Source organism: Aythya fuligula, chromosome 7, assembly GCF_009819795.1.
Source record: "Aythya fuligula isolate bAytFul2 chromosome 7, bAytFul2.pri, whole genome shotgun sequence".
Lineage (NCBI taxonomy): Eukaryota > Metazoa > Chordata > Aves > Anseriformes > Anatidae > Aythya > Aythya fuligula.
The window spans coordinates 30519813-30545326 of record NC_045565.1 but is presented as its reverse complement, the minus strand read 5'-3'; the positions used below and the strand labels follow the sequence as shown (position 1 = coordinate 30545326).

General features: G+C 36.8%; 2 protein-coding genes across 3 annotated transcripts in view; one reads left to right on the top strand and one right to left on the bottom strand.

Annotated features, from left to right (window-relative positions):
• The window catches only part of SHTN1 (shootin 1), a 59500-nt gene extending 56688 nt beyond the window's left edge, over window positions 1-2812 (top strand). For both annotated transcript variants that reach the window (XM_032190902.1, XM_032190903.1), the window contains one exon: window positions 852-2812. In XM_032190902.1, coding sequence (XP_032046793.1) covers window positions 852-1065 — 214 coding nt within the window. In that variant the 3' untranslated portion in view covers window positions 1066-2812. The remainder of the gene's footprint in view (window positions 1-851) is intronic.
• Window positions 2813-3165: 353 nt separating this feature from the next.
• ENO4 (enolase 4) lies at window positions 3166-21642 on the bottom strand. Its single transcript, XM_032191235.1, has 14 exons — window positions 21496-21642; window positions 20266-20394; window positions 18925-19115; window positions 17311-17450; window positions 15142-15311; window positions 14770-14901; window positions 13486-13551; window positions 12679-12741; window positions 11098-11265; window positions 9569-9694; window positions 7148-7343; window positions 6126-6193; window positions 5479-5596; window positions 3166-3571 (listed from the first exon to the last, which is right to left on the bottom strand). The coding sequence occupies exons 1-14, from the start codon at window positions 21640-21642 to the stop codon at window positions 3396-3398; spliced, it is 1890 nt and encodes a 629-aa protein (XP_032047126.1). The 3' UTR covers window positions 3166-3395.
• Between the last annotated feature and the right edge of the window lie 3872 nt (window positions 21643-25514).

The following is a 25514-nucleotide window of genomic DNA, read 5'->3' as shown; positions in this document are numbered from 1 at the left end:
AGGTCAGGCTTTCCCCGTGTTTGCCTTGCTCTGTGCAGGTGTATTCTAGCTAATCTAAGGGTTTACCCGCACATTTTCAATGCTAGTACGAAGCTTTTGAATATAAACAAGTGCTTTTTGTGTTTGTGCCAGCCACGAGAAATAACCCTGGTGGCTCTGACCTTTCCTTCCTCGCTCAGAGGGCTTTTCCTCTGCAACAACCTGTGCTGCAAGCAATCGAGACACAGCCCCGTTCTGAAGTAGGGAGCGTAGGTCTAAAGCCCCTCTGTACTTCAGCAAATCCAGTGGTGAACTTTCAGAACTGGTTTGCGCTCGCTCCCAGTGAGACCACTGGCAGCCTGCTGGTGCTGAGCTGCAGCAGAAAACATGGTTTGGTGCCACCAGCTCCCCATCGTGCAGTAGGGTGCAAACTGCTCGGGGATGCAGGCGTGGAGAAGAAGCCGTGTTCTCCTTCCAGGACCAGTAGCCTCTAGGTGACAGAAACTGGTAGCGTTTTCTCTGGGTGTGACTGCTGTGCTGGACATGGGCAACCTAAATCCAGTGGAGTGAAAAGAAATTCTTAAGATTATCTTTAAAATTATTCTTTCATAGTCTAAGTTTGTTTCTCCTGTTAAGTATCTTACAGGGCTGGCTTCATTGATTCAGGAAATGTGACTGTTGCATTTTGTGCACTGCTACCTGTGCGTAGGGGCTGTAATGTGTAATAGATTTATAACCCGTTCACTAGTCTGGTAGACCTATTCTGGTCACATATGCTACTGAAAGAGAAATGCTTTTCTGTATATTTATATTCTTTTTCCTAAATACGTGAAGTGTTACCTGTATTCATGTATTTATTCTTTTTCCTTTAGATCGACTAGTCACACGGAGTCTACAAGAAAAGCTTCTAGTAGTGAAAAAGGGACAGAATCCATTGTAGTTTTAGATCCTGTTGCCACCAGTGGGGATCGGATGTCTGAAAACACACCGCATCAGAACAAAACGAGAGAAGAAAAAAGCAAGCCACTGCCTAAAGAAACTAACATAGAGAAAATGAAAGAGATAGACGACAGTTCTAACTGTTGAAACCTGTTCTGAAAAACGCCGTAACTTTTGGGAATCATTATCTGGACATGTAAATTGCTTAGGTGTGTTACTAGGGGCTACAGTCTGTACTCCGAAGTTTGCAGTAATGCAGGTTGAAATGGTCTTTTGTATGCAGTTTTGTTACAAGCATTAGTGTTAAACAACTATGTATCACTCAAAATCCCTTTCCCACTTTAGTTTTGCAGGTATGGTTAATGTTTTCCTAGATATTGACCGTTACCTTCCTTTTTCTTAAAACTGTGTTTGAAAAGGCTTTTTTTAATTATTCTTTTATTGAGAAGATCCTTCGTTAAAGGACCATTCCAAAGCTTGCTGGGAGCCCCTTGCATCCCTCTTGAACTGGCTTTGGGTTAGACCTTATGAAGGTGATTACACTCAGCTTTAGTATAGGGGTATTACTAAAGAAAAAACAAACAAAAACAAACAGGTTTTAGACTCATTGCTTTAAGAACACTTTGATACCTACCTAAAACAAGGTCTTGTGGATCTCCTTACTGCCTTCTCCACACAGGCCACTTTGATGAAATTGAAAGCACAAGCATAACACTTCTGTTTCAGTTTCCCCAGTAGAGAGCTAGCCCACAGACTGAAAAGCAGAGGCAGTGCGGCATGTCTCTTTGGTACCAAGACTTCTGGTCAACGGCAGATAGAGACTGGTGCTCTCATTTGGATTAGCAGCTCTTCAAAGGAGGATTTATCTCCTTTTTTTTTTTAATTATTTTATTTTATTTTATTTTGTCTTATGTAGCAGTTTGGTACTGATGCAGCTGGAATCTGCATGTGCTGCTGCAAAAAGTAAGTTATCCTAGGCTCCCGTGAGTGTGGACTATGTTTGGGATTCAGTCATTCAAGGGTTGCAAGTTATTTGGAATCAACGTTTTTGAGAACTCCCAGGTAAAACCCAGTAGCATAAATAAAGATGCCTTTGCTTTGAACCTAGTACAGAGTGGTGGCATTAAGATCTTCATTCGGTAACGCTCTGGATTTCTGTATTGGTAACACAAATCCCGCTTTCCCTCAGCACTTATTCCCTATGAGGACAGTGAGATAGGTACCTAACTGATCTGCTGCACTGCCAGTTCACTTGCCATTGTAGTTTCTTTTTAAATCCAACGTGGTATCGCATTCTTTTATAATGAACAAACAAATGTAATCAGGGATTTACCTAAGGAAGATCAGTGTAACTGAAAATCGGGCGGTCTCATACCTGAATGCACTTGGGTTATTTTTTATTTAATGATTTGAAACATTGATAGTATTGGAGGATGAATGTTCAGAGTTTGTTAGTTTGGCTCTGCATGCAGTTGTCTGGTGCTTTTCCTGAAAATAAAATGATAGTAACGAATGTGGTAGTTTCACATCTTTTTTGGTGTTTTTGCATGTTTGCTAAGAAAATCTTGGATTTGATCTAATTACTGAATATGTTTAATTCCTAAACTTAGGGAAATTTGTCTCCTTATTTGATACCTTGCTTTCTGGAGGGCAGCGGTGGTTTTGGTGGTTAATTTTTCACTTATGTATCTGTTACACTGAATTTTAAATGCAACATTTTATATATGTATTTTTCCTCAAATTACTATTGCTGTATTATATGTTCAAATTTTCAAATGATTCCAAACCAGAAGTTTTAAAAAGTTCTTTTAAGCTATTTGTTACCTACGATATAAATTATTTATTTATCTTTTCACTGTTGCTTATTAAAAAGACTACTGACAAGTTTCCCAGACCTTGTGAAGTTGACTTGTTATTCCCTGCCTCAGACTGAAGCAGGCTTCCTATTGATGCAAATTACAGCTTTGTGCCCTACATTTGGGGTTTGCACTGATGCACTTGTATTGATAGCTAGCTCGAACTGGAGCAAAATTTCCCTTGTAGGCTAGATCTAAGAGCAGCATTGAGGTTGTGCGGGGGGGGTGGGGAGGGGCTGGAGCAGCATAACAGTCAAGGCCTTTGTTTTTTGTAAAATGTGTTTTTTTTACTGTTTGTCAATAGCTTACTCTTTGTGTGGAGAGAGATCTCTACTTTCTCAAAACAAACATTTAGTTTTGAAGTTAACACAGAAGTATTTGTTTGGTCAACTTGTAAATACAGCACAGAATTTTGTAGTATTTTCAAACTGTAGTCACTGTTCAGTTATCTTGGTTTCAGCTGGAAGTAATGGGCTTCTGGGAAAAGAAGCTAATATTTGAATGCTTAAATTTTTTAGCTGAAGTACTTGAAAATAAATGGATTAAGTAGCAGGCAATATATGAGTTGCTTACCAAAATTAGTTTTTAGAAATTTACCCGAAAGTTAATTTGGGGGGCAACCTAGGTCAGCGTGCTGTTATCTGGGAGCTGTGCAGGCAAACTATGAACCTGCAGAGCTGGCTGAGAGAGCTGGGGAGGTAACGAATCCTGCTCTGGGGGAGGAATTATATCAGATGCTTCTTTTTCTGGCTGTGTTTCTTCAGCAAAATCAGGAAATTCAAAATTCGCTTCAGACCCTGTAACAGAAGAGAAAAAAGAAGCCTGTTCTCATGTTTGCTGAGATTCAGTTTCTTGAAAGGTTCTCTGATGCACTCAGAATATACGTTTTATTTTTTTTATTTATATTTATTATATATATATATATTTTTTTTTAAGAAAAAAACTTCCACACAATGCTTACACAAGTCTCTAAACACCATTAAAAGTCTGGGCCTCAGAAACAAGGGAGCAGCACTGCTGCACTTTGCAGGAAGAGGACACGGTGCAGGCCAGGTTGGCTGGGGCTCTGGGCAACCAGATCTAGTGGAAGGCAGAGGGTTGGAACCAGATGGTCTTTAAGCTCCCTTCCAACCCAAACCATTCTATGATTCACAACAGCCTGAGCTGGGTATTTATGATGTTCCCTTTGCTAATCATCCCACCTTGCTGCTCACCACCTTGGCTCTGGCTGCCCCCTTTTTTATTTTTATTTATTTATTTGAACATCCTTCTTCCTCTGCACCTCCTGCAAAGGTTCCCATCGGCTCTCTGTGTCTGCATGGCAGCAGGCAGAGCTGAGGGCTCCTGTTGTTGTGGTGCTCCTGGGCCCAGCTGCAGGCCTGCTTCAGTCAGTCCTGGGGGGACTCCTGATGGGTCAATGTCACCTCCCAGCTCCGCACCACTTAGGGAGTCCTCCACTGCTCAGCTCTCCAGTGTATTTTGTAGCTCGCAGCCCAGCCAAATGAAGAGTTTGGTATGCGGCTCAGACATGCTATCTCAATATTTCCCTGCTGTTGATTTAGTTATTGGATTTTATTTCTGCCAAATGATTAACAGTTTCGGGAATTGATGCTATTTCATTTTATGAGATATAGTTTTAAATATTTGTCAAACTCGAGCTCTTTTGTTTAGACTACCTCCATTTAAATAGGGAATATATTAATATTGTTGAGGCAGTTCAAGGTCACAGTTGTTTATAATTATCTGTCTTGCTTTTGAAAACATTCTGTGAAACTCATCAAAATGAATTTGTTTCTATTTTATTTATAATGGCTATAAATGAGCAAGTGGGAGATTTCCAAAATTCGTAATATTTTTCAGTATTTTATAAAAAATACTTTGTTATATAATGCTTGCATGTGAAATGCTGATATGCCATTCACAGAACATAAAATGATGAGAAACGAGATCAAATGACTTAATTCTCCTTCGTTTTTCTTTTACTTAGCCATAATAAATTTGTGCAAACCCTTTCCTTCATTTCTTCTGCTTCTTCCCCTCAAGACTGTATCCCTTTATTCTGTCTTGATTGATACCTGAGCAAGTGAGAAGTGGCTCTAATGACCAGTTAAGTATTTAACAGCATAGAAAATGGTGTATGAAGAATATGCAGATCATGAAATGCAGACAGATGCATACAAGTAGCTAAGGCTACTGTTGTGCATCCTCAACTTGGATTTTTCTTGGGTTTTATTTAGTGCTTAACCATGCAATTGTAGCTTTCCAAACGCGTTTTGCTGGACGTGGAACACAAAGGGGTTGTGAAATGACATTTTGTTAGCAATATATGTTTAGGGGCTTGAGGGAGGTGGGGTATTTGGCCTAAAATTCCATTTTGGCAGCTTTTTGGAGTGTTATATGCGTGGTTTTTGTTTTGTTCCTTTTGCACCGTGGGCTTCAAGACTCCTACCAATTAATTCTGGAAAAAGGCTTAATGTAGGCTACTCCTCAAGAAGGGGTCTATTTTAACATTCAGTAAACAGATAATCCATTAGGACAACAATATACATTGTGGCAAGTGCTATCCTAGTTTTTTTTTGTCAGCGCTTATTTATAGTCTTTTGATTTCGCTTCCCTCCTGTGGTGCAGTTTCAATCATTCTCCCTCCAATCTTTGTTCTCGTATTCATTGCAAGCTGAAAACAAAGTAAGAAAGAAGCTCATACGTAGCGTTCTATTCTTGGCCAGTTCTTCCTCTATAGCAAGAAGGCGGTTGTATTTGGTCACCCTTTCTCCACGGGAAAGACCTCCCAACTTGATAAACCTGGCACCCAGTCCAACAGCCTTAAAACAAGAAAGTGCGTATTTTAAAACTATATGGTTTGGGAAGTGATGTCATTTGTAATTATTATACACGGCATCCTACTTCTAACTTAACAATCTTATCTTTTTACAAATAATAAATGTCCTTGATGAAAGACTTGCTGGATGCAAACAATTTTCACTGGCATACAATAGGAAATTTTATTTGTAAATGTAGCTTTAATACAAAAGGCTAAATATTATCAGTGTTAATTTTTTATATACAGTATTATTACCATTCAGAAATGTTTTAACTCATTTTTTATAAACTAGTGCAAGCAAATAGATTCTCTGCACTTTTGTATATACTCCCTGATTTGGCAAATTTTCTGTGTGTTCTCTTCAGACTCAATTAACTCTCTGTGGGGGGAAAAAAGCAACTCTAGAAAAAGCCCATTTCGTAAAATGTTGTTTCTTTCTCACACAGAAACAGGCTTTCTCCTAAAAAAAATAGTTCACGTTAAAAGCAGTATTTTGGCAATTCTGCAATTGAACAGCTTTCAATACTTACCAGATCCACAAGGCTATCATCAGAAGATTCTCCATCTGGACTTCCTAATATGGTAATATGTCTTTGACCTATATATAACAGGAGTGTAAAACCTTCATTAGTATATATTTTATAAATTCAACACATAAATTGGACTTTTTTTTTTTTTTTCGTCCCACCCCCCCTCCTTTGGGCATTCTATGGTTAAATGCGAGCAGGAGTAAAACCAATGAAACCCATCTCATAAAAATGTACACTGTATTAGTTTGCTACCACTATGGCATTAACAGTATGTTTTCTTTTATTTTCAGCATGGATAAGGGAATATCTAACATGCTATCCTACAACTTATCTCTAGCTGATGTTTCTGGTAATGTATTCTACAAGCCAGGAGGCTGTTCTATTTATTTTAAATACGCTCTTTACTATAGCAATGATTTTTCTTTCCTATAAGTTTACCCTCAGGACTGCATGAATGTTTAGATTGCTATTTACTCACTTTGATATAGTGATTCTGGGCTTTTTGAAGGAATAAGGAGAAGGAAATTATAAAATTGGATACATTAAATTTGTCCATCTATTCCTTGGCTATAAAGGTAAATAAAGAAAAAAAAACCTGCACAAGTACTGTTACCACAGAGGCTCAATAATATGTAGTCAATCATCTATGTAAACTGCAGTTTTAAACATTTTGGACTTGTTTGGATTTCTTAATTATTAATGCTAATATTAGTCAAAATTCAGATTAGTATTATTCAGATCATTTGTTTTATTTAAATTCTATTAGCTATCTGTACAACACTTATCTGCAGTGTCAAAGGGCATCCACATTCAAAACATCCACAATATATTAACTTGCTATAGTTGGAGCCTGTTTTAAGCTCCCAAACAATATTTGTGAATCAAAACATAAATTTTAGTTTCTTCTGACAAACGCTTTCTAAATTTGAAGCGGTGATTATTAAATAAAAATATGTAATATTTATGGATGTAGCAACACTATTTATTGACTTGTAGGGTTTGAAAGCAAGCACTTTACTCACCATCTAGAAGTCCAGTAAATTCTATGAGGTCTGATACCTTGGTTTGATTAATATATTTTAGGACAACACCACTGCACATTGGTACATTCATGTTCTGGTCTATTTTAATTTTGGAAATATTTGTGGCAGCATCTTCAGCAATCAGGTAACATTTGGAACCAAGAGCACAACTAATGTTATTCCATTGTTGTCTGTCCTGCATAAACAATCAAGTAAATATCTGCAGTTTAAAACAACAAAATGAATGAAAAACATAATTGAGATAAAAATTAAAAAATAAAATACAAAATTAGTTTGTCCTTTCATCCTAAAGATACTCTCCATATAAGCATATGTTTTATATTTTAAATCTGTTAAGCAAATAAAAATAAAATACTGGAATTTTGTTTGAATTTTAAGATTTTCCTAGAAAACAAACATTCTAATCTGGAATTAATCTAAGCTAGTTACACACAGGCACAGTTTTAAATATTTCAAATTAATTGTATGAGTTTGCTATTTTAATTACCTTTCCTGACTTGTATTTATTTTTCATGGACTATAAAATAATTGTCCATTGTTTTATTTAAAGGTCTCATTGTTGTGATAATATGTGAAGTGTCATAATCTTTATTTGATTATAAAATAAGGAAACAGGAGGCAGCCATAGACTCAGTGACAGGTACGTGGAGAGGATGATCAGACCTACAGGGAACAGCCAAATACAACACTCTCTTTCTAGCAAAGCTCCATTTTTAGGGTCTTTGTTTCTTGATTTTAATGCACTGAGATTTAAAGCGAAATAGAGGATAAAAAATGTGTAAATAATTTGAAATAAAAAAAAATACAAATTATTTTTCTTTATGTCCACAGCATGCAAAGTTCTCATATTAAATACACATTAATTTTCTAGTTAATAATTCTGATAGTGATAATTCTTGGTGTATGGATCACACAAATTTGTACCTATATACTTGCAATCTGTATGAAAGTCCATTCCTATGAAACTTTCAAAGCCCCTATGTAACAGAAAATGAAGTTTTTGATGCATGGAAAATGCTTAAACTTAAGAACTAAAGTGGTCTGCTGTCTGGAATTGCTGAATTAGTACAAGAGCTAATCCTCAAGGACCTAATTATCTGTGGCAAGGATGTGGCTTAGGTAAACTTTGCAGATTTCTGAGGCGGTGAGGAGGGGAGGCGTTTTCCCTTACAGTACTCTATTTCAAACTTGACTTCACTATCTGTTGCAATTCTTCTGCAGACAATTTTAACTATATTTTTTCATAAGAATTTTCAAGAAAGTTTGCAGCCCAGGCAGGAGTGGGGAATAATCTGGTGTTTTGGAATATAGGAGTCAGTTTGAAACAGTGCAGGGAAGCAAGGCTGCCTAGAGTAAGTGAGGTAACAATATACACTGATACTTGAAAAATAAGCTTTTAAAGTTTCAGCTAAAAACTGGATTTTGCAGATCATCTGTTTCAGAATTACTGATTCAGGCACTTGGCAGATTCATAAAGACACTCTCATTCCCCCTTCATTCATATTCTTTTTTTTTTTTTTTTTTTTTTTTTTTTTAAGAAGAACAAAAGTCATATACTTATGTTTAAAAAAAGGTGTACAATTCCACAGCAACAATAAGTTTTTATTAAGTTGTGCCTCTGTAGTATCTAGGTCGCAATTGTAGCTTCTGCTTCAATTACATTTTTATCTTTTTTGTAATATATGGAAGCTGAATTGTATGCATAAATGCTAATATTTGAGGTTGTGCAATTTCTTTCATCCATCAATAATCTGGTACCATGCTTAAGAGTATTCTACTTTATCATTGTAATCTATTGCCCATATTCAGTTAACCTCTCGAACTTTGATCACAGTGATAAAATACAGTTTTAAAATTCTGCTGAGCAATGGTGCCAGTTACAGGTTTGTTCTGGCTTCGGGTATAAATCTCAATTGTAAAGAATAGCTGCGATGTGAATTTTTTTTCAGTTGTTCTAAGAAATATATAACTATGTCCAAATTATCAGTTTCTCCTGTCTAATGTAATAACACTTATATATCACTTGAATTTTGTAATTTGATTTTACAATACAATTTTAATTATTTACTTAAATAAGAAGGAAAATGTAATAAAAATTACTGTGGTTTAGCAACCCCAATCAGTTTAAAAAAAAAAAAAAAAAAAAGCATTTTTCTGTTATTCCTTAAAATATTTGTACTATCCACATTCTGTTCATGCCAAGATTATTTTCTATCAGAAATTAGGTCAAACATTTTGAAAAATGTTATTGCCAGTTACAGAGATGCACATGAATTATCTACTTTTTTTTTTTTATATACTGGTATTTCTGTCCCTAAACACTCTGGAAATGGAAGCTTCATATTTTGCATGTTTAGTAAAAATGTGAAAAATTCAGTGGTCTCACATAAACTATCTTACCTCTTTCCTTAAGGGATCTACTAATGCAATAATAGAAGGAAATTTATTAATCAGTTCCACATACATGTCAACCATTTCATCAGGACTTTTGAATGTTCCAGTAAGTATTTCATATTTCCCTTTAACCTAGTAAGTAAAAAATGCAAAAGATAAGAGTGGTAATACTTCAAAAAAAATAGTAATGTAAGCTTGCAGGTCTTGTAACACCAACATCTCCATGAAGGCAGTGGATTGTGTGTTCTTCAGTAAGTACGTATCCACTTGTCTACTTTATTCTATGTCTATGTGCACATTGTTACAGAAATATTTGCCTAAAGTAACAGTACATTGCAGCGGTCTCATGCCAAAGATACCATTCCCAAAACAAGGGAGATCTCTTTCAGCATTTTATTGGCAATGCTGAGTTTTACACAACTTTGTCATAAAATTGGCAGTATTTGGTATTTTTATTATATCTTGTATGAAAAATCTTTGTACTTAAAAAAAAAAAAAAAAAAGGTTAACTCTTATTCCTCATTTTCATTAAAAATATTCTTGTGAGAAAGATGCATACCCTCAGTACTCAAAACTAAGACAATACCCTTCCTTGCTTCTTTGTCCTCTCATAAAAAAAAAAAAAAGTTTTCAACTAGTCTCATCATTATGGGAAGTATAAGCTGCAACATACGAGGATGATTAAGGGTCACTGACACTGTCAAACTGTGCCAGAAAAAAACACTGCTTTACTGACTTTAACAGTACAATAACAAAGTTACAGAACTGCTGATAGTAATTACTGATAATTCATTCATTACGATTTTGCTCATTCTGAAATAGGATTAAGACATCATAAATTGTCAGGCGAGCAACTGTTTCACAAAATATACTACTAGTGTAAGATTTGCTGATATCGTATACCTAAACACAAAATTTCATTGAATACTAAACCAAATAGAATAGCAAGTTTCTTTTCCTGCTTTAAAAAAAAAAAAAAAAAAAAAAAAAAAGATCTTGGAAATAGAGGCAAGAACATGAGGACTTCAGCTGGAGATAAACACACTTTATCTTAAATAAACTTGACAAATTAATAAACAGAGAAAAGGAATAAAGCTGGCTGATGCAGATAGGCTTACATCACTTGAAAGTAAAGGTTAAATCATGAAAGTAACAGATTTTTGCAGGCAGGACACAAGGCATAAAGGGGGGTTGCCTTGGTCCACTAAGCCTTATTCCAGGCAAGGTGCATCAGTATGCTGGTACAGCTGCAGAGGAGGAATGCGTGTCAGCATTCTCACGGCTCCCACTGCACTGGGTGACTGGAAGGAGGTCTGCGTGGCTTGTCTCCTTGCTCTTACAATCCAGTAACGTATCTGCTACACTTGTAGGACTGATTCAAAGATAATTTATAAATGCAGAGACAAAACTTTTGGTTTGCTTGTGGAAAACAGATTTGGAAGCTTCGAAGTGAGTTTGCAATACAACAGCAAATTGTTAACAAATTTCTATTTATTTAAAATAAACCAACAAAACATATACTGAAAATAACTTACGTAATCCATTAATTCATGAGCAGCACAATTTATTGCTAAATACATGTCTGTTCCTAGCTCCAGACCTATGTTGTTGCAAGCTGTTTGCATTAGGAGTACAGGTTGTTCTAGATTATCCCATCCTGTTATTAGGCAACCTAAGTGTGATACTCTTTTTAAGGCCGGTGGCTGGAAATAAAACAAAAATAATCTATTTATTTACACATAAATAATACTCACATGTGTATTCACTGTCATTACAACCTGCCTTCAGTTATGAAAATATAAACCTGTTCTCACAAATTGCAGTAGGAGCTTTAAGGACAATTCTCTATGAATAAAGGGTTACCAACTGCTAATAGATAGAAAATTTATCATCCTTGGAAATGCGTCTAATCATGTAGTTCCCATTTTTATGGCCAGTACTGGTTTACAAAAATTGCTTCAGGCTCAAAATAAGTCTGACTAAAGTGAAGTTGTCACTATTGTAAAGAAAAGCCTAGGAAACTTTAGTAGACAGTCCTTCATTCTGACATCTAAACACATTAAAAAAACAGGTGCAACTTCTTGTTTTAATGATTTCTTTCACTGCCTATTTTGTCATTTGTCCTTTTTTTCCCTCAAAAAAAAAAAATCAAATTAGCATGATGTTTTATCACTTTAAAATTCAGTCCCACTTCTATCTCCTTTAGTTTTCTCCTATTGAAATAATTTTTTTTTTTCAGAGAATCTAATGCATCGCTTCCTTAGGTTTACCTTAAGGAATTACTTTAGCTTCCTACTGCAGTACATAGAGAAATAAGAATGTGGAAACTAACCACCAGAAAAATAGTGGCTAGCTGATTAGCAATGACAGATTTTGTGTTGTTTATGCAACAAAACAGTGTGAAAACTTCTGCTCATCCTGTCTTGTATACTCCACAAATGCAACAGTTCTTACCTGGTAATATTTTAATTAGTTCAGAAAGGAAAGCAAAACCAGCATGGAATTTCCAGCTATTTTTTTTGAAAACTCATCAATAAACTACAGATTTCAAAGTTAAACAAACAAACAAACAAAAAAAAAACACCACCAACAACAAACAGCAACAAAGATCATTTGAATCAGTTAAAATAACGCCCTGCCACTACTGCAAGTGCTGTCCTTCAGCTACTTCTTCCTATCTGCCATTATTGATAACCTCACAGAGGAACTGGGAACTTAACATAGCATGACTAAGATGGGAGTTGTTTCCAGAGTTAGCAAAGAGCACAATATGCAAGTCTTGGAGGTAATAGTTTTGGGCTTACAAGAACAAAGGGCATGTATTCTGCCGGTGCTACAGGCCCACATTTGGATGACTTAACAAGGTTTTCCATATAAGCAAAATGTCTAGGTTCCAGAAGAATTCCCTTTATGTTAATGTTCTGCAGGAAGGCAAAGTATAGGCAGAGGCATCTAAATTACTATGTAAAATATGGGCATTTCGAGTATTTAAAAGTCTTGCCTTGACCTTTCCAAAGTAGTAATGTAGATTAATGTTTCATTTCTTAAGAACATTTTGGTTCCCTGCTGTTGTTAATACCTTGTTGAAGGCTTAAAATGAAAATCTCTTTTCTTACCAGAGCTTTCTTCCCTGTATTATGTGCTTTGCCTTTCTTACTGTCTGCTAGTTGAGGACTGGGCTGTTGGGAAGGTAGGAAGAAAGAAACAGTGAAGAAATGCCATGGAAAAGCCCCAAAATGACAAAGAGATATTAGATTAAAAAAGAAAAATCTCTATTTTTTAGACCACAACTCTGAATCTTAAGTCTAAAGGGATTGCAAGTATTTAATTTAGGATATAGCATTCAAGACACAGAAATTATGAGCAACTATCTGGTTTTATTTTGTGGTGGTAATTCATTTCAAATGCTTATTTTTATCTTGGCATTTCCCTAACCATCATCTGTTTTTCAAAATACTCCCACCTACCTATCAGTAATACCAGGGTTCTAGCAAATGATAATCTAGAGTCTGTCCTAGGAGAAATCTAAAAACCTCGCTTTGCAAAAAGCAAATACAAATACCGAGCTTGGTATTCTACTGCAATAATAATACTTTAACAAATATATGTTACGTGTGTGTGAGACTTTGCAGGAACCATATGTTCATTCTGATACCGTCCTTTCCTAGTGGACCTTTCCTGGTTCAAATAATGAAGTAGCAGGTCTTCCTATGCCTAGAACAATGCTTTATTCTATCTTCATTAATTTAATATCACTAAATGGCCAATGTTTTATTCATCTGTCAGAGAAACAAATCTTCTGTTCTGTGTCACAAGACTAAACGTATTAACGTGCTAAATGTTCTATGTTTAAGCTCAAATAGACAATAGTAGTAGAAATGTCAAATGAAGTATATCACATTGTTAACACATTTTTATTGTACCACTTTCCCTGCAGGCTCCAACAGGCTCATCACTTCTTTCTGTATATCCAGAACTCTTTCTATGCCCTGAAATGAAACAACAGTATTCTTCAAAAGACAGATAAATTCTTTCACTTTAACAGCTTAAATCAGAAAAGAGAACACACTTCTGAATGCAGACCTTAATATAAAGTCTTAAAAAAAAATAAAACCTTAATCACTGTCCATGATGGTGATTTCTTTAAGAGTTCTTAACTGGAAACTCTGACAACATTTCCAGGAAGCAGGAAAAGAATTGCTGTCTTTGTTTTTTTACATTGGGGAATGGAAGAACACTCCAATTAGATGAATCCACTGCTTTTAACACAAGGCTGTTTTTCCTTTTCTGCTGAGTTAGGAGAAGTTTAATGCTAACTTTGTAAATCACAGTTCACGTTTTCTAAAACTGTGCCAGTAAAGGCAAACCGAAGGGGGCAGAAGTCAGTTACAGCTGACAACATATCAATGCAGGAGGACCTGCTATGCTTGCTGCACTTCAGCAAGTAGCTTGCTACTTTCCCATGAGCACGAGGAGGCATTAAGTCTTAGAGGTACAGAATTGGTAACCTTATTAAGAGCTTTCTAAAAATCTAAAGGAATAGGAAAAAGAAAGAGAATCGAGCTCAGCTATTTGTTCAGGTCACCAGCATACAAAGTAGAAATCACAGCCCTAATGTAGGCATCTTGTGCAGATACATTCTTTAATGCAACACATGACTAAACAAAAAGAGGGTGCTGACCCAGTCTGTCTCATCCATCCTTCTTGCCCCTTGAATAGATTTTGTTCTGCTTTGTATTCCTGTCTATCTTCACTATTTAATTTTTAAAGAAATCTGTTCCCAAAGATTTTAAGGCTCTGCTGTGAATTTGTTGAGTTGTGTTGTATGCGCTGCAGATCAACTCACGCTATTTATAATCTACTAATAAAAAATCACATTTTAAAAAAGACTAGGCTGTTATTGTTGTATAACAGAATTCTTTTACATCTTCTTCAGTGCACCATTTTTCCTGTATATTAACACAGGCATTTTAAACTTAAAATCTTCATGCATCTTCATTTAAATCTTCATCTTTACTTCTTTTAATGTTTCTTGTGTAAGAACTCTGCACTAACATTCGTTAGAACTTTGACCTTGTGAGTAAACAAAAAATTAAAAATATAGAGTCTAAAGATTGTATTGAAAAGATCTATATACTCACATATATACTTTATGTGGAATTTATAGAATATACATTTATATTTATTAAACAAAAATGAAACAGTACCTGTCTGAGTGATAACTGAGCTGGTGGTATGAGCATAAGTTCTTTCACTAATTTCAGTTTTGCAGGTGAAAATTTTTCACAGTTCAACAGAGTAATCATTGGACGTGGCAGAGTCATTTCTTTAGGTGAATCCTGTAATTGGGAGTACCATATGAAAAAAAAAGTGTTAAAAAACAATCATTTATATATATATATATATATATATTTTAGTTATGGAACAGGGCCAGTTCAAAGCCTGCTATAGACAACTGTCTTATGGATGTACTTTATGAGGTATATTTAATCCCACTTTCGTGAGGGAATCCTGATTTCAAAGTTCTAGAATTCTGGTAATTGGAATAAAATAAACAAAATGACCAAAGTCTCACACACCTGATTATATTTCAGCAGTGCTATATGTAAATACAATGGGATATGATTAATAGTGGCACCAGCCTTAGCTACAGCAAGTGATGTTCCCCCAATAGCTAAGCTGCCACAAAGCACTGGTTCAATGGGTTCTGCAGGTGGGAGTGTTCTCTCTGTACTCGACGGCTTCTTCCCTGTGAGACAGAGTAGTAGCAAAACATTTTATTGGTTTAAAACATGTACTTACATACCATAGTTGTGTAAGTAAATAAAAAGTCAAGTTGTGGTAGTGTAGTCAATATATAACATAAGAGTTGGTTCATTTTTTACCTTAAACTTGTCATTTGTTTTATATGAAATGACCTTACAAGTAAGTAAAGTATCTGTCCTCACTCTGATTCCAAATGTGATTCAAATCTCCATTAGAAATCTTTCAGCCACTGAAATCTATGTTTATATGCAGTAATGTCATACCATTTTTCAGGTTCTTTTCATAAACATGTTTTCAGTAGTCTTTATTGGCCTCTTTATATGCTCAGCTTTTGCATAAACATCTTGGAATATTACATTATAAGCTGATTGGAAGTACGCATACTTGATTTCTTCTAATAATGAGTGTAAAAAAAAATTAGGCCTATTACAGTTGGGTTTTCCAGAAAGAGAACTGATCAGGTCTTTTAAGTATTCCATACACGGAGTCTTGTTAAATTTTCAAAAGAGCTTACTTCCCTTTCAGATACAGTAGCATAACTTCTGTCAAAATGCTTGAAACCCAGCAGTTCCCACTACTATACTTGTTACCTACGCTTCTTACCACTTCTTATTGCCTATATGAAACTGAACTAAGATGTCAGATTCTCAAAAATCATATGCATTGGGTACTTTTTTTGTAAATCTGACCAGTTACTTTGGTTCCTAATAGGAGTGACATACGCATGTTAATTTGCTGTGGAAGTTTTCAGTAAATGCTGCAGGATACAACTCTGATAGGCAATAAAACATGCCTAAGGATTTTAAGCAGATATGCAGATTACACTATACATCATTCACATGCTGCATGTAACTTCTGTACCTCTTACATTGAGGATAAAGAGCTAGAGGTGCTATCTCTGAAAGCACCTGCTGCTGGAAGTTGCCATCTGTTACTGCTCTCCTGTCACAACTGGAGTCTATAATCATTGACTCCTAATACTCAGATATTGGTTCCAGCAATCTTATTGCAGTCAATGTCACAATCAAATAAAAAGAAATTAAAATGAATGAAAACAAGTAACGCGTACCAGCGGAACCTTGACTAAGAATACAATATACAGCATGATGATATCTGGATGGACCTGACAGCTTCAGATGTTCCATTTCAGGTGAAAAGTGAACTTAGAGTACACACATAGAACATACTAATTGAGAGGTCTTGCTAGTATTTTACGAGAGTTCAAACTAAACTGGTAAGTAACCGATAATTTGCCAAAATTTTATGTCCTTCCAATAAATGACAACAGGAAGATCTTTTTTCCTGAGAATAATGCATACATGGAGTTAACATAGCATGCTTCCCCCCCCCTTTTTTTTTTGCTATATATAGTAATCATATTTCTCTATTCTTGCACCATTTTGTTTCTTCAGTATCACTGTCTGCTTACTTCTTTTTTTTCACTCTGTATTTCCTGTCTTCCCCATGTCATCCCCTTCCTTTTTTCTTTTTCACTTTTCACCTTTATTTCCTCCTTTTGTCAGTGTTAGCCACAACTCTCCCTTTCTCCCTTCCTCTTTCCACTCTTTTCAACTTCTATCTTCCTTCTATTTCCATTTTCCTTTTCAGTTCTATGATTCTTTTCTTTCCTTATCATTTTCATTTTTATTCTTCATTTGCATCCTCCTCCATTCTTATTCCTCACTCTGAAGAGTAATAACCTCCTGTCTAAGACAAAGGCAGAAACTCTGTTCAACAAATGCAAACGAGTGATGAGAAAACTGTGTGTTTCCCTCTCTCATTTCTGAAGGAGAAACTGCTGTGAGCAGAAAGAAGATTTAGGACAGAGTAACTAAACCCTTAAACATGTGACACTACTCTTTAGTGTCCACAGAAGTATTTTAGCATCTTTCATCAATATCGGTATCACAGGTCTTACAGAAAAAAGGCAATAAACTAAAGGCAATAAACTAAAAGGCAAATAAAAGGCAATAAACTAAAACCTGGTTTTGCTGCTTTTTTTTTCCCAGATGGTGCCGATGGAGCTGATGGTGCTGATGGAGCACAGGAAAGAGGGGCTGCTTCTTCCTCTTCTTCCTTTTGAATTTCTTTTTTTTCTTCTACCTTTTTTCTAAAGTATTCACTGAGAGAAAAGGCATAAAGATTATTGGTTCAAAATAGTGTTAGGCATGTGAAAAGTAGACACAGTATACTTGCTAAGGAAGATGCTGGGAGATGGATTAAGAGCATCTATTTGAGTTTCTGCCATGGTCTTGTTGTGTGAAGCTGAGTAAGTCAATAAACGACTGTCTTTTGGTAGTTACCGGCATCACTGGGTAAACAAAAAGAACCCATAAGCAGGTGTAACGTATCTTAGTGTGAAGGATAAATTTGCATTGCACGGGTAGTAACAGACTGTAATCCTGTCATAAATTTATGACATTTAACAATTTAGCCTAAACTGCTCAGCCAAGAGGTCAGTTGTACGCTGTCATCTGGGTGGATGCAAGCTCTAAGTGGCTGTATTTCAACTACATGCATGAAGTGGGAATTGCATCCATGGTCACACAGACACCCAATTCAGGCAAATGGAGCACATAAGCTACGTAAGGTAACGTTAAGTAATGTATTTGCCTTATTTAGATTCACTTCAGATGGAAGAATTTCTTTCAACATGAGTTCTTATTCTCTTGAGAAAGGTTTCCAGCTAATCCACTTGGAAGGCAATTAGGTCTGTTTGCCACAGTTTGTGTTAAAAGTGTGGCAACCCAACAGCTACCCCTCCAGGAAAGCCTCACTGCGTTCAGCCAGGCAGCTGGCAGAAACACCACTGTTTCCAGGGTGAAGGAGGCCACAACACTGCCAGGTAGTTTCTCTAACACTAGTAAAAATACATTCAGATACACGTGATGTTTTTTACCGCAGGGCTTTTCTTCTTATAAACAAAAATATTTATTTTTAATGGAAAAACACAGCTATTCATTTTCACTTGAGATTCCCCTATGAAATATTTGTATGAAACAATATATATGACTCTTTACTAGAAAAACTTTGTTTCCAAGAAAGTGTAGAATACCCGCTAAAAGAAACTAATTACTCCAAATAAAAATCCCTTAGGAGTACCCTGCCCAGTAAAAACACTCAGATCCTGAAAACACTACGTATGTATGTATCTATCTCTTCAGTGCATCTAGCTCAGTGCAAAAGACATAATGCAAAGGCCTTTCATACGTATTTTTTTCTGCAGTGCAATGAACAGAACAAACAGAATTGCAATCTGAAAAACCTGTCCCCCAGATTAAACTGGCACCGAATGAGTTTCTTACACTCGATAACATGTTCAAATATTTTTTCTTAGCCTCCTATTTCCCCCTCCCCCCAAAAATCTAATCCCTATAAATTCTTATAAAAAAAGACTAATTTTCATATAATGATTATGAAGCAGCAGGAAATAATATACCATAATATATCTTAAATGCACTTCATATCCTAAAAATATACAAAAAAAAAAATATTAGAAGCATTATTGTTTATGTTTTTCATTTAGATATAAATTCACAGTATTTCAAATGCAGTGACCTGTTTTGCAGTAACATAAAGTCACATGCAAGACCTACCCAAGCATCTTATCAATTTCACACTGGTCAGTAGGCTTCAAGTCCCTTAACATTGTGTTCAGGGATTCATTCACCCATTCCACAGCAGTGGTAACAGTGTCATTTCTTTCTTTCTCACCACCTTCAGTTATTTCAGGTGAAGCATTTTCAGGTACATGAGAATGAGAAGACATTATAGCAGAACAAATCCTCTGCAAAATAACGTAAAAAAACTTAAAGCACTATTTCATTTCCAATTTGAAAATGTAATTTGAAAGAATAAGAAGCAGATGACCTTACCAACTCTACAAGCACCTATCTGCAGAACTACTGTTTGTTCCACTTAACTGATCTCTTTTAATCCAGCACCTCCTTCCTGGTCTCTTACACTCTGGTACGCACAGACCTTATTCAAGTTTCTCCATCTAAATTGTAACTACTTAGGCAAAAACCTTGTGACAGATCTGCTTTACATATGCTTTTTGTTATCAGAATAGTTATTTTAAAGATTATACTGTCATTATAACATCTTCCATTGCAGTTGTTGTTAGCTTGTTGTACCATGATTCATCAGCATTTATGGTTAATGCTATCACTCATGATCACTTACTTGTTGTCTTATTTAGGTATTTTAAGCTTATCTTTCTGTACCATACTTACAATATGAACAATACTTCCAAAACTCACCCAATGGAAACATCATTTACAGATATCACAGAGCTGCCTGTATTAATAGCATTAACTTTATATACTGTGAATATCTTTGAAATTATATTTAATTTCTTTAAATTGGCTCCTTTTAGGGATCAAGAATGGAATGAGTCATAGTTTAAGTGCAGGTGAGATGTATGTTTGACTTAATTATCACCCACATCATCTCAAAGTAAAAGTTCCTTCACCTCTACTTTATTGACACCGTACTATACTTTTCTTTAACATTGCCACAAAAATAGAAATATAAGGATCTGAAAACAAAAACAAAAGAAAAATGTAGATGGTAAATGAACTTACATTGGCTAGACATGGCTGTAAGGAAATGCAACACGATACATTAAGACAGACAAAAGTTTAACATAGATGCTCTGTCACATTACACTCACAAAGTAAACAAGTATTGTCCAAAAAGTACTGTGTAATTCACAAAGCATAAAGTTTTCATAGTTGTTGGCACGGCTAACATGACATTTTTTTCCATGACATTTTTTGAGTACATACAACATTAGGTACTCAACTACTGAGTCATGGAGATTTATCATTTCACTAAAGATACAAACTAAAATGTTCATTAGGATATGAGTAGAATAGTACATCTCCCTGATACTGTCTGATTAAATAAATAAAACAGGAAGAAGGAGCTCATACCTTCTCATAGTTTTTAACTGTACAGTATATTTCCACTTCTAATGTTGGTTTACCAACTCCATCAAGAACTTTTCTTCCAGCTAATTTGCATATTACTGGAGCTTTTGAAAATGTAGACAAGTAGTTAGCCTTAAATGAAAGAGAAAGAACTCATCAGAAGTCAGTTGCTATGCAAACAGGTTTTTATTCCATTAAACAAATTTAGATTATATCCATCACTGAGCAAATCTATGTCCCAATCTTCAACACACTCGTGTTACACTGTACATTTACTTCTACAGCATCTGCTGAAGAATCATTCCAGGGAATCAATCCAACTTAAATGGAAAGTCCGAAGTCACATCCAGGTTAGATGAACATGTGTTTTATTTTACAAAGCTAGTGATGGATATCATCAAGTATCTCCTTAGCCCTCCCAGAAAATAGGCATTTGCCCAAGGCTTACTTGGATTTCCACTATATAACAAAAACAATCATTGTGCTATTCATCTTCCCGTGGTGATAGCAAAACACTTGGAGATGGGAAACTGTGAAATGCTCCATTTCCACACACACTTTCACATACTATTTTTTTTTTTTTTAGGAGTTACACCCTATTTGTATTGCTTGCAGTTGCTGTATCACCACTAACAGATGTTTCATTAGTAGGACTCCTTATGGTATTTTCTCAAGTTGATACCAGATATAACTGGTGTGAGGCCCACACTCTTTCCAAGAGCTGAAACATGCCCAGCCTCTTATTGCAACTGGCCCATGGCATCAGTGTGCCGAGCAGCAGTTTTATTTTACTAGGGATGCCCAACAGCCTCCCAAGGCCAAGTAATCTCCCTTTGCATTGAGACCAGCAACCAGCATACAACAAAAACCTGTGATGCCGCACATCTGGACCAGCATCATCGTGCCAGGGTCCCCAAGAGCTAAAAATGAACGAAACATCACGAGCATTGCCCGAGGCAGCGGCACGCCCTGTGTTTAAGTGTACTTTTAGCCACAGAAACCTCGGGCTCCTCTCAGCAGCAGCCTTTCAGCTTACAGGGGGCACCAGGGCAGGGCACAGCCGGGGCTGCCAGAGGACACCCGTGAGGGGCCTACGGGCAGGTGGGGACTGAGGGGAGCCGAGGGGAAACTCGGCCAAGCCTCCGCCCGCCCTGAGGCAGCAGCAGCCCCGCGGCCCCCCTCAGGAGCAGCCGGGGCGGACGCCTCACGCATTGCAACCCCCCCCGGCGGTACCAAGGCCCCGTAGAGATCCGCGGGGCACAGCGGGAAGAGGGCGTTGAGCGCCTCCTCCACCCGCTGCGGCACCCGCTGGCCCCGGTAATACTCCGCCGCCTCCCTCCGCAGCTCCCCCAGCCGCCCGCCGCCACCACACGGCTCCATGGCAGCGCCCGCCGGCCGCGGCGACAAAATGGCGGCGCCTCCTTCACCCCCCCCTCTCGCGAGAGCCCTGAGGCGGGAAGCGCGGCGCTGAGGGGGGAATGGCGGCGGGCGGGCTCCGAGGCGGGGGGGAGGCAGCGCCGTGTGAGGGCGGCAGCGCCCCCGGCGGTCCTGAGGCTGCCCCCGGGCGTCCTGAGACACCAACGGGGCTCCTACGGCTGCCCCCCGGGGTCCTGCAGCTGCCCCCCGGCGACAGGGAGGGGCGGTGTTTGGCTGGTGCCTTGCTTTCGTGCCGCGCTGGCTCTTCCCTCAGGGGCTGGTGATGATCCTCCAAGTCAGAATGCCTGGGGCAGGCGCTCTTTAGTTTTAAAAGTCGCCGAACAACGAAATTGTGTAAGATTATCATCCTGAAAGAGAGACAGATTATGGTTTGTGAAATGTCTAGTGAGGATAACGCTGCAAAATGCCCCAGTAACTCTACTTCTGCATTTAAAAGCCCTTTACTTTCAATGAAAAGAAACGTTTCACAACCTAAATGATCATTTTTAGTCTGCAATTTCCTACAAAAACTTTCACTTTGTTACACTGTTCATTGGTAATTTTGTTGAAGTAACTGAAAATGGAGATACTTAAAAAGCTGTTAGCTGCACACTTCCTCAGCTCTAAAATCAATATGTGTAGACCTTTGCTCATTGTATGTTCACTTCTCTGGGTTGGGCGATAATGAAGAAAAATCCCTACTGAATCATTTTCTTTCCCTTTCACATCCTTCAGAAATAGCATGGTACCTCTCTAGAGAGTTAAACCCTCTTTTTTTTTTTTTTTTTTTTTTTTTTCCTTTTTTTATTTCTCAGCCTTTTCCTCAGAAGAAGTTTTTAAACTGACACTAGCCGTGCCTTAAAGAGGGGAAAGAGAATAAATATCTGGTGAGGTTTTGCTGGCTGAGAGGACTCAGACCTGCATTGCTCCTGCCGGCTTGCCCCCCAGTATTTAAGTTTTAATTACGTATTAATTCTATAAGAGCATACTTCTTGAGGCAATGGTGCCCGTTTGGTGCTTTGTGGGCATCTTCTACTAGACAATATGATGTGATTTGGCAGAGGTATCTACTGCTAAATTTCAGTTGCCTTTAACTCACTTTCCCACCTTCTGCCTTTCAAAATGTGTTGTGGAGAAACAGCATTGTTTGTTGCTGTATTGGTATTGATTAATAGTCTGGGAAAAGAAACTTGTCAATTTTCCCTTGCTAGTTTCAGGAAAACAAAGAATCAAAGGAGATTAATACTCACTTTTTAAAATTACCACGCACTCTTTTATTTATTTATTTATTTATTTTATTAGTTACCAATTTAAAATGCTAGTAAGGATTCCCCTCCAGATTTATCACTTTAGGTTCACAATCAAGTGAACGTTGCATGAATTGTCTGCAGTCGTGTAATTTCCATTAACAGTAATAGGAACTGCAAGTACGCAGAAAGAGGATGACTTATCCTATGATCCTACCTATTATGAAGTATTTAACTGATTAAGGTTAGGGTACTGCAAGCCACTTCATACCATCGGTGAACTCTCTGCAACCCCATTATCTTCATTAGGCTTGTGTGGGTGTAATTAATTGGTGTTTAGTTAACAGTTGTGTTGAATGAAAAGAATTTAGTTCTATTTCTCTTAGTTTTATTGGCCCCATAGTGCTAACAGGCTAAAGTGTAATTAAAAATTCAGTAATCAAAGTATATGCAGCGAGCTCCAAGGAACCCACCCAGTGAGCAAATGCATGTGACTGGTGTGGATCTGTCCTCCAAGAAACGAACAGGTGTAAATGATGCCCCGTAGTAGTTCTTTTTAATTTTTGAACAATAAAGATAATTCATATCAGCACGTACATTTAAAAGGTACCAAACCACCGATGTTGTAAGCTTGCTATCGTCACTTTTCTAGGGGTGGCCAGTAACACCACGTTCTGTTTTATATGTTTATACTTATGTAGTATTGTGGGTGGATGGAGAAATCTGTTTTGTGTTTCTTTCCAGAGAAACTATTTTTTTTTTAACTCCTTTTGCCTTTGCTCTAACTCCTTTGCCAGGAAATCAATTACGATCAGCTTCTCCTCATTTATGATACAGTACTCTTTGCATTACTTTTTTCCCAAGTTGCTCTATATCTCACTTGAGTCTTTATGTGTGGTGCCAATCAACATGCTATTGGGCACTCTAAAACCAAGTATACTATGGCGTGCTTACGTGTTGCATAAAGGATCTGATTTTTGCCATTCTGAAACGTTGCTTTAAAGACATAAAAGTGCCCCTTAAATCAATTAAGATCATGGTCTCACTGCCATCTGTGTTCTTGTAGGATTTCACAGAAGAGTAACGTGTGCTCATTCCACTGACAGGGTCTTCTTTGAAGTCAAGTCTGAGTACATAAAAACTGCATGACGTTTCCAATAAAATCAGGATTGCCTTTTTAGTTTGGCAATACAAATACTCTTACACACATATATTACTCTTTTTTGAGGCATTTTAGTTTTTTGAAAAGGCTTTTAAAAATTCTTTTTACACACAAAAATACTTCTGTAGTGTTTTTTCTTTTATAATTCTTAATATTTTATGTATGATAAACATCAGTATCAAGTTCTATATGGTTTTACGTACAAGACTAAACCAAAGCTTTGGTCCTAGGATGTATAACATTTAGATTGGGCTTTATGTCTAGATAAAAAATGTACAAGAACTTGGGTAACGTATATAATGAATATTTGGAAATTTCTGGTGACTATTAGGTCATGTTTTTTTCTCTAGTGTTGTTAATTTCCAAAATACTCATATAAGTGTTCATTTGCCTTGAGTAATCATTCTCCGCTCCAACAGTTACTTCAAGTTGAGTGGATTTTAATACTAATTTATTTCTAAAGTTTGAGGATTCTTCCTGTGGGTCTGTTTGGCTCATGCTGAGCGAGGGTGAGCCCAGCCTTCGCAAAGGAGGCTGCAGAGCTAAAACATGAGAGCTTATAGGCTTTGATTTATCATTCCAACTCTAAGGGTAATTTAGAATGTGAATTACTTAAGGCCAAGTCTTTCAGCTGATTTTTGAGTTTACAAAAGATTGTCCTCAAATTTCTGTCATGTAACTGTTTTTTCTATTTTTTTTTTTTTCCTGTAATGCACCAGTTGTGGAGGAATACTAGGATAGTTTTAGTCTAGGATATCAGGAGTTTATTACATGATTTCTTTGCGCATGCATTTTGAAGTATCTTTTATGAGCTTTAAAACATTATTGAAGCCTACCTAGTTGCAGGACCTTGACATGATAGATTATAAGGATCTTTGTCAGGATCGTTTCAACAGGATGCTCTGAAATGTTAATACACTTATAAATATATACAGCCTTAGAATGTTACCAGGCTTTGTGACATTCATATTAAATATTTTCTATGAAATGAAAATAAGAATGTATTCTCATGCATCAGTTACAATACAATTTTAAAGATCATGTGGCAAGGTGGCCATAATGCATTTGCAATTATACAAACCAGCAAGCAAATTCAGAGATGAGCATGAGGTAGAAAAGCAGGAAGATGTACTTAAGTTTTCTAGTTCTGGGGTTGGGTTATTGATTCTAGGGAAAAACTTTAATGTAAATCATCTCTTTTTTGTGGTCAGAATGGTTTCCTTGGATGTGCTGGTTTGAACCTGTGGTATAATGGAAATCATAAAAAGCAACATATTAGAAGGAAATTGCTCTTTTTTAATTTTCTGGCCCCAGTTTGTTGAAATGAGATGCCTTGATGGGAAAAGATTATTTGATACCCTTTAAAGGTTCTGAGCACTAAAACATCTTTATTTATTTATTTATTTAAAATCTTTCAATTTCCAAAG

What these genes read in the sequence shown, in the direction of transcription:
- ENO4 (XM_032191235.1), bottom strand. Translation starts at nt 21,642, where the DNA reads ATGGAGCCGTGTGGTGGCGGCGGGCGGCTGGGGGAGCTGCGGAGGGAG. An exon ending in CAGTTAAAAACTATGAGAAG is followed by an intron (nt 19,116 to 20,265) that starts GTATGAGCTCCT and finishes GTTATTTTGCAG; the next exon opens with AGGATTTGTTCTGCTATAAT. An exon ending in CTCAGTTATCACTCAGACAG is followed by an intron (nt 13,552 to 14,769) that starts GTACTGTTTCAT and finishes GTTTCATTTCAG; the next exon opens with GGCATAGAAAGAGTTCTGGA.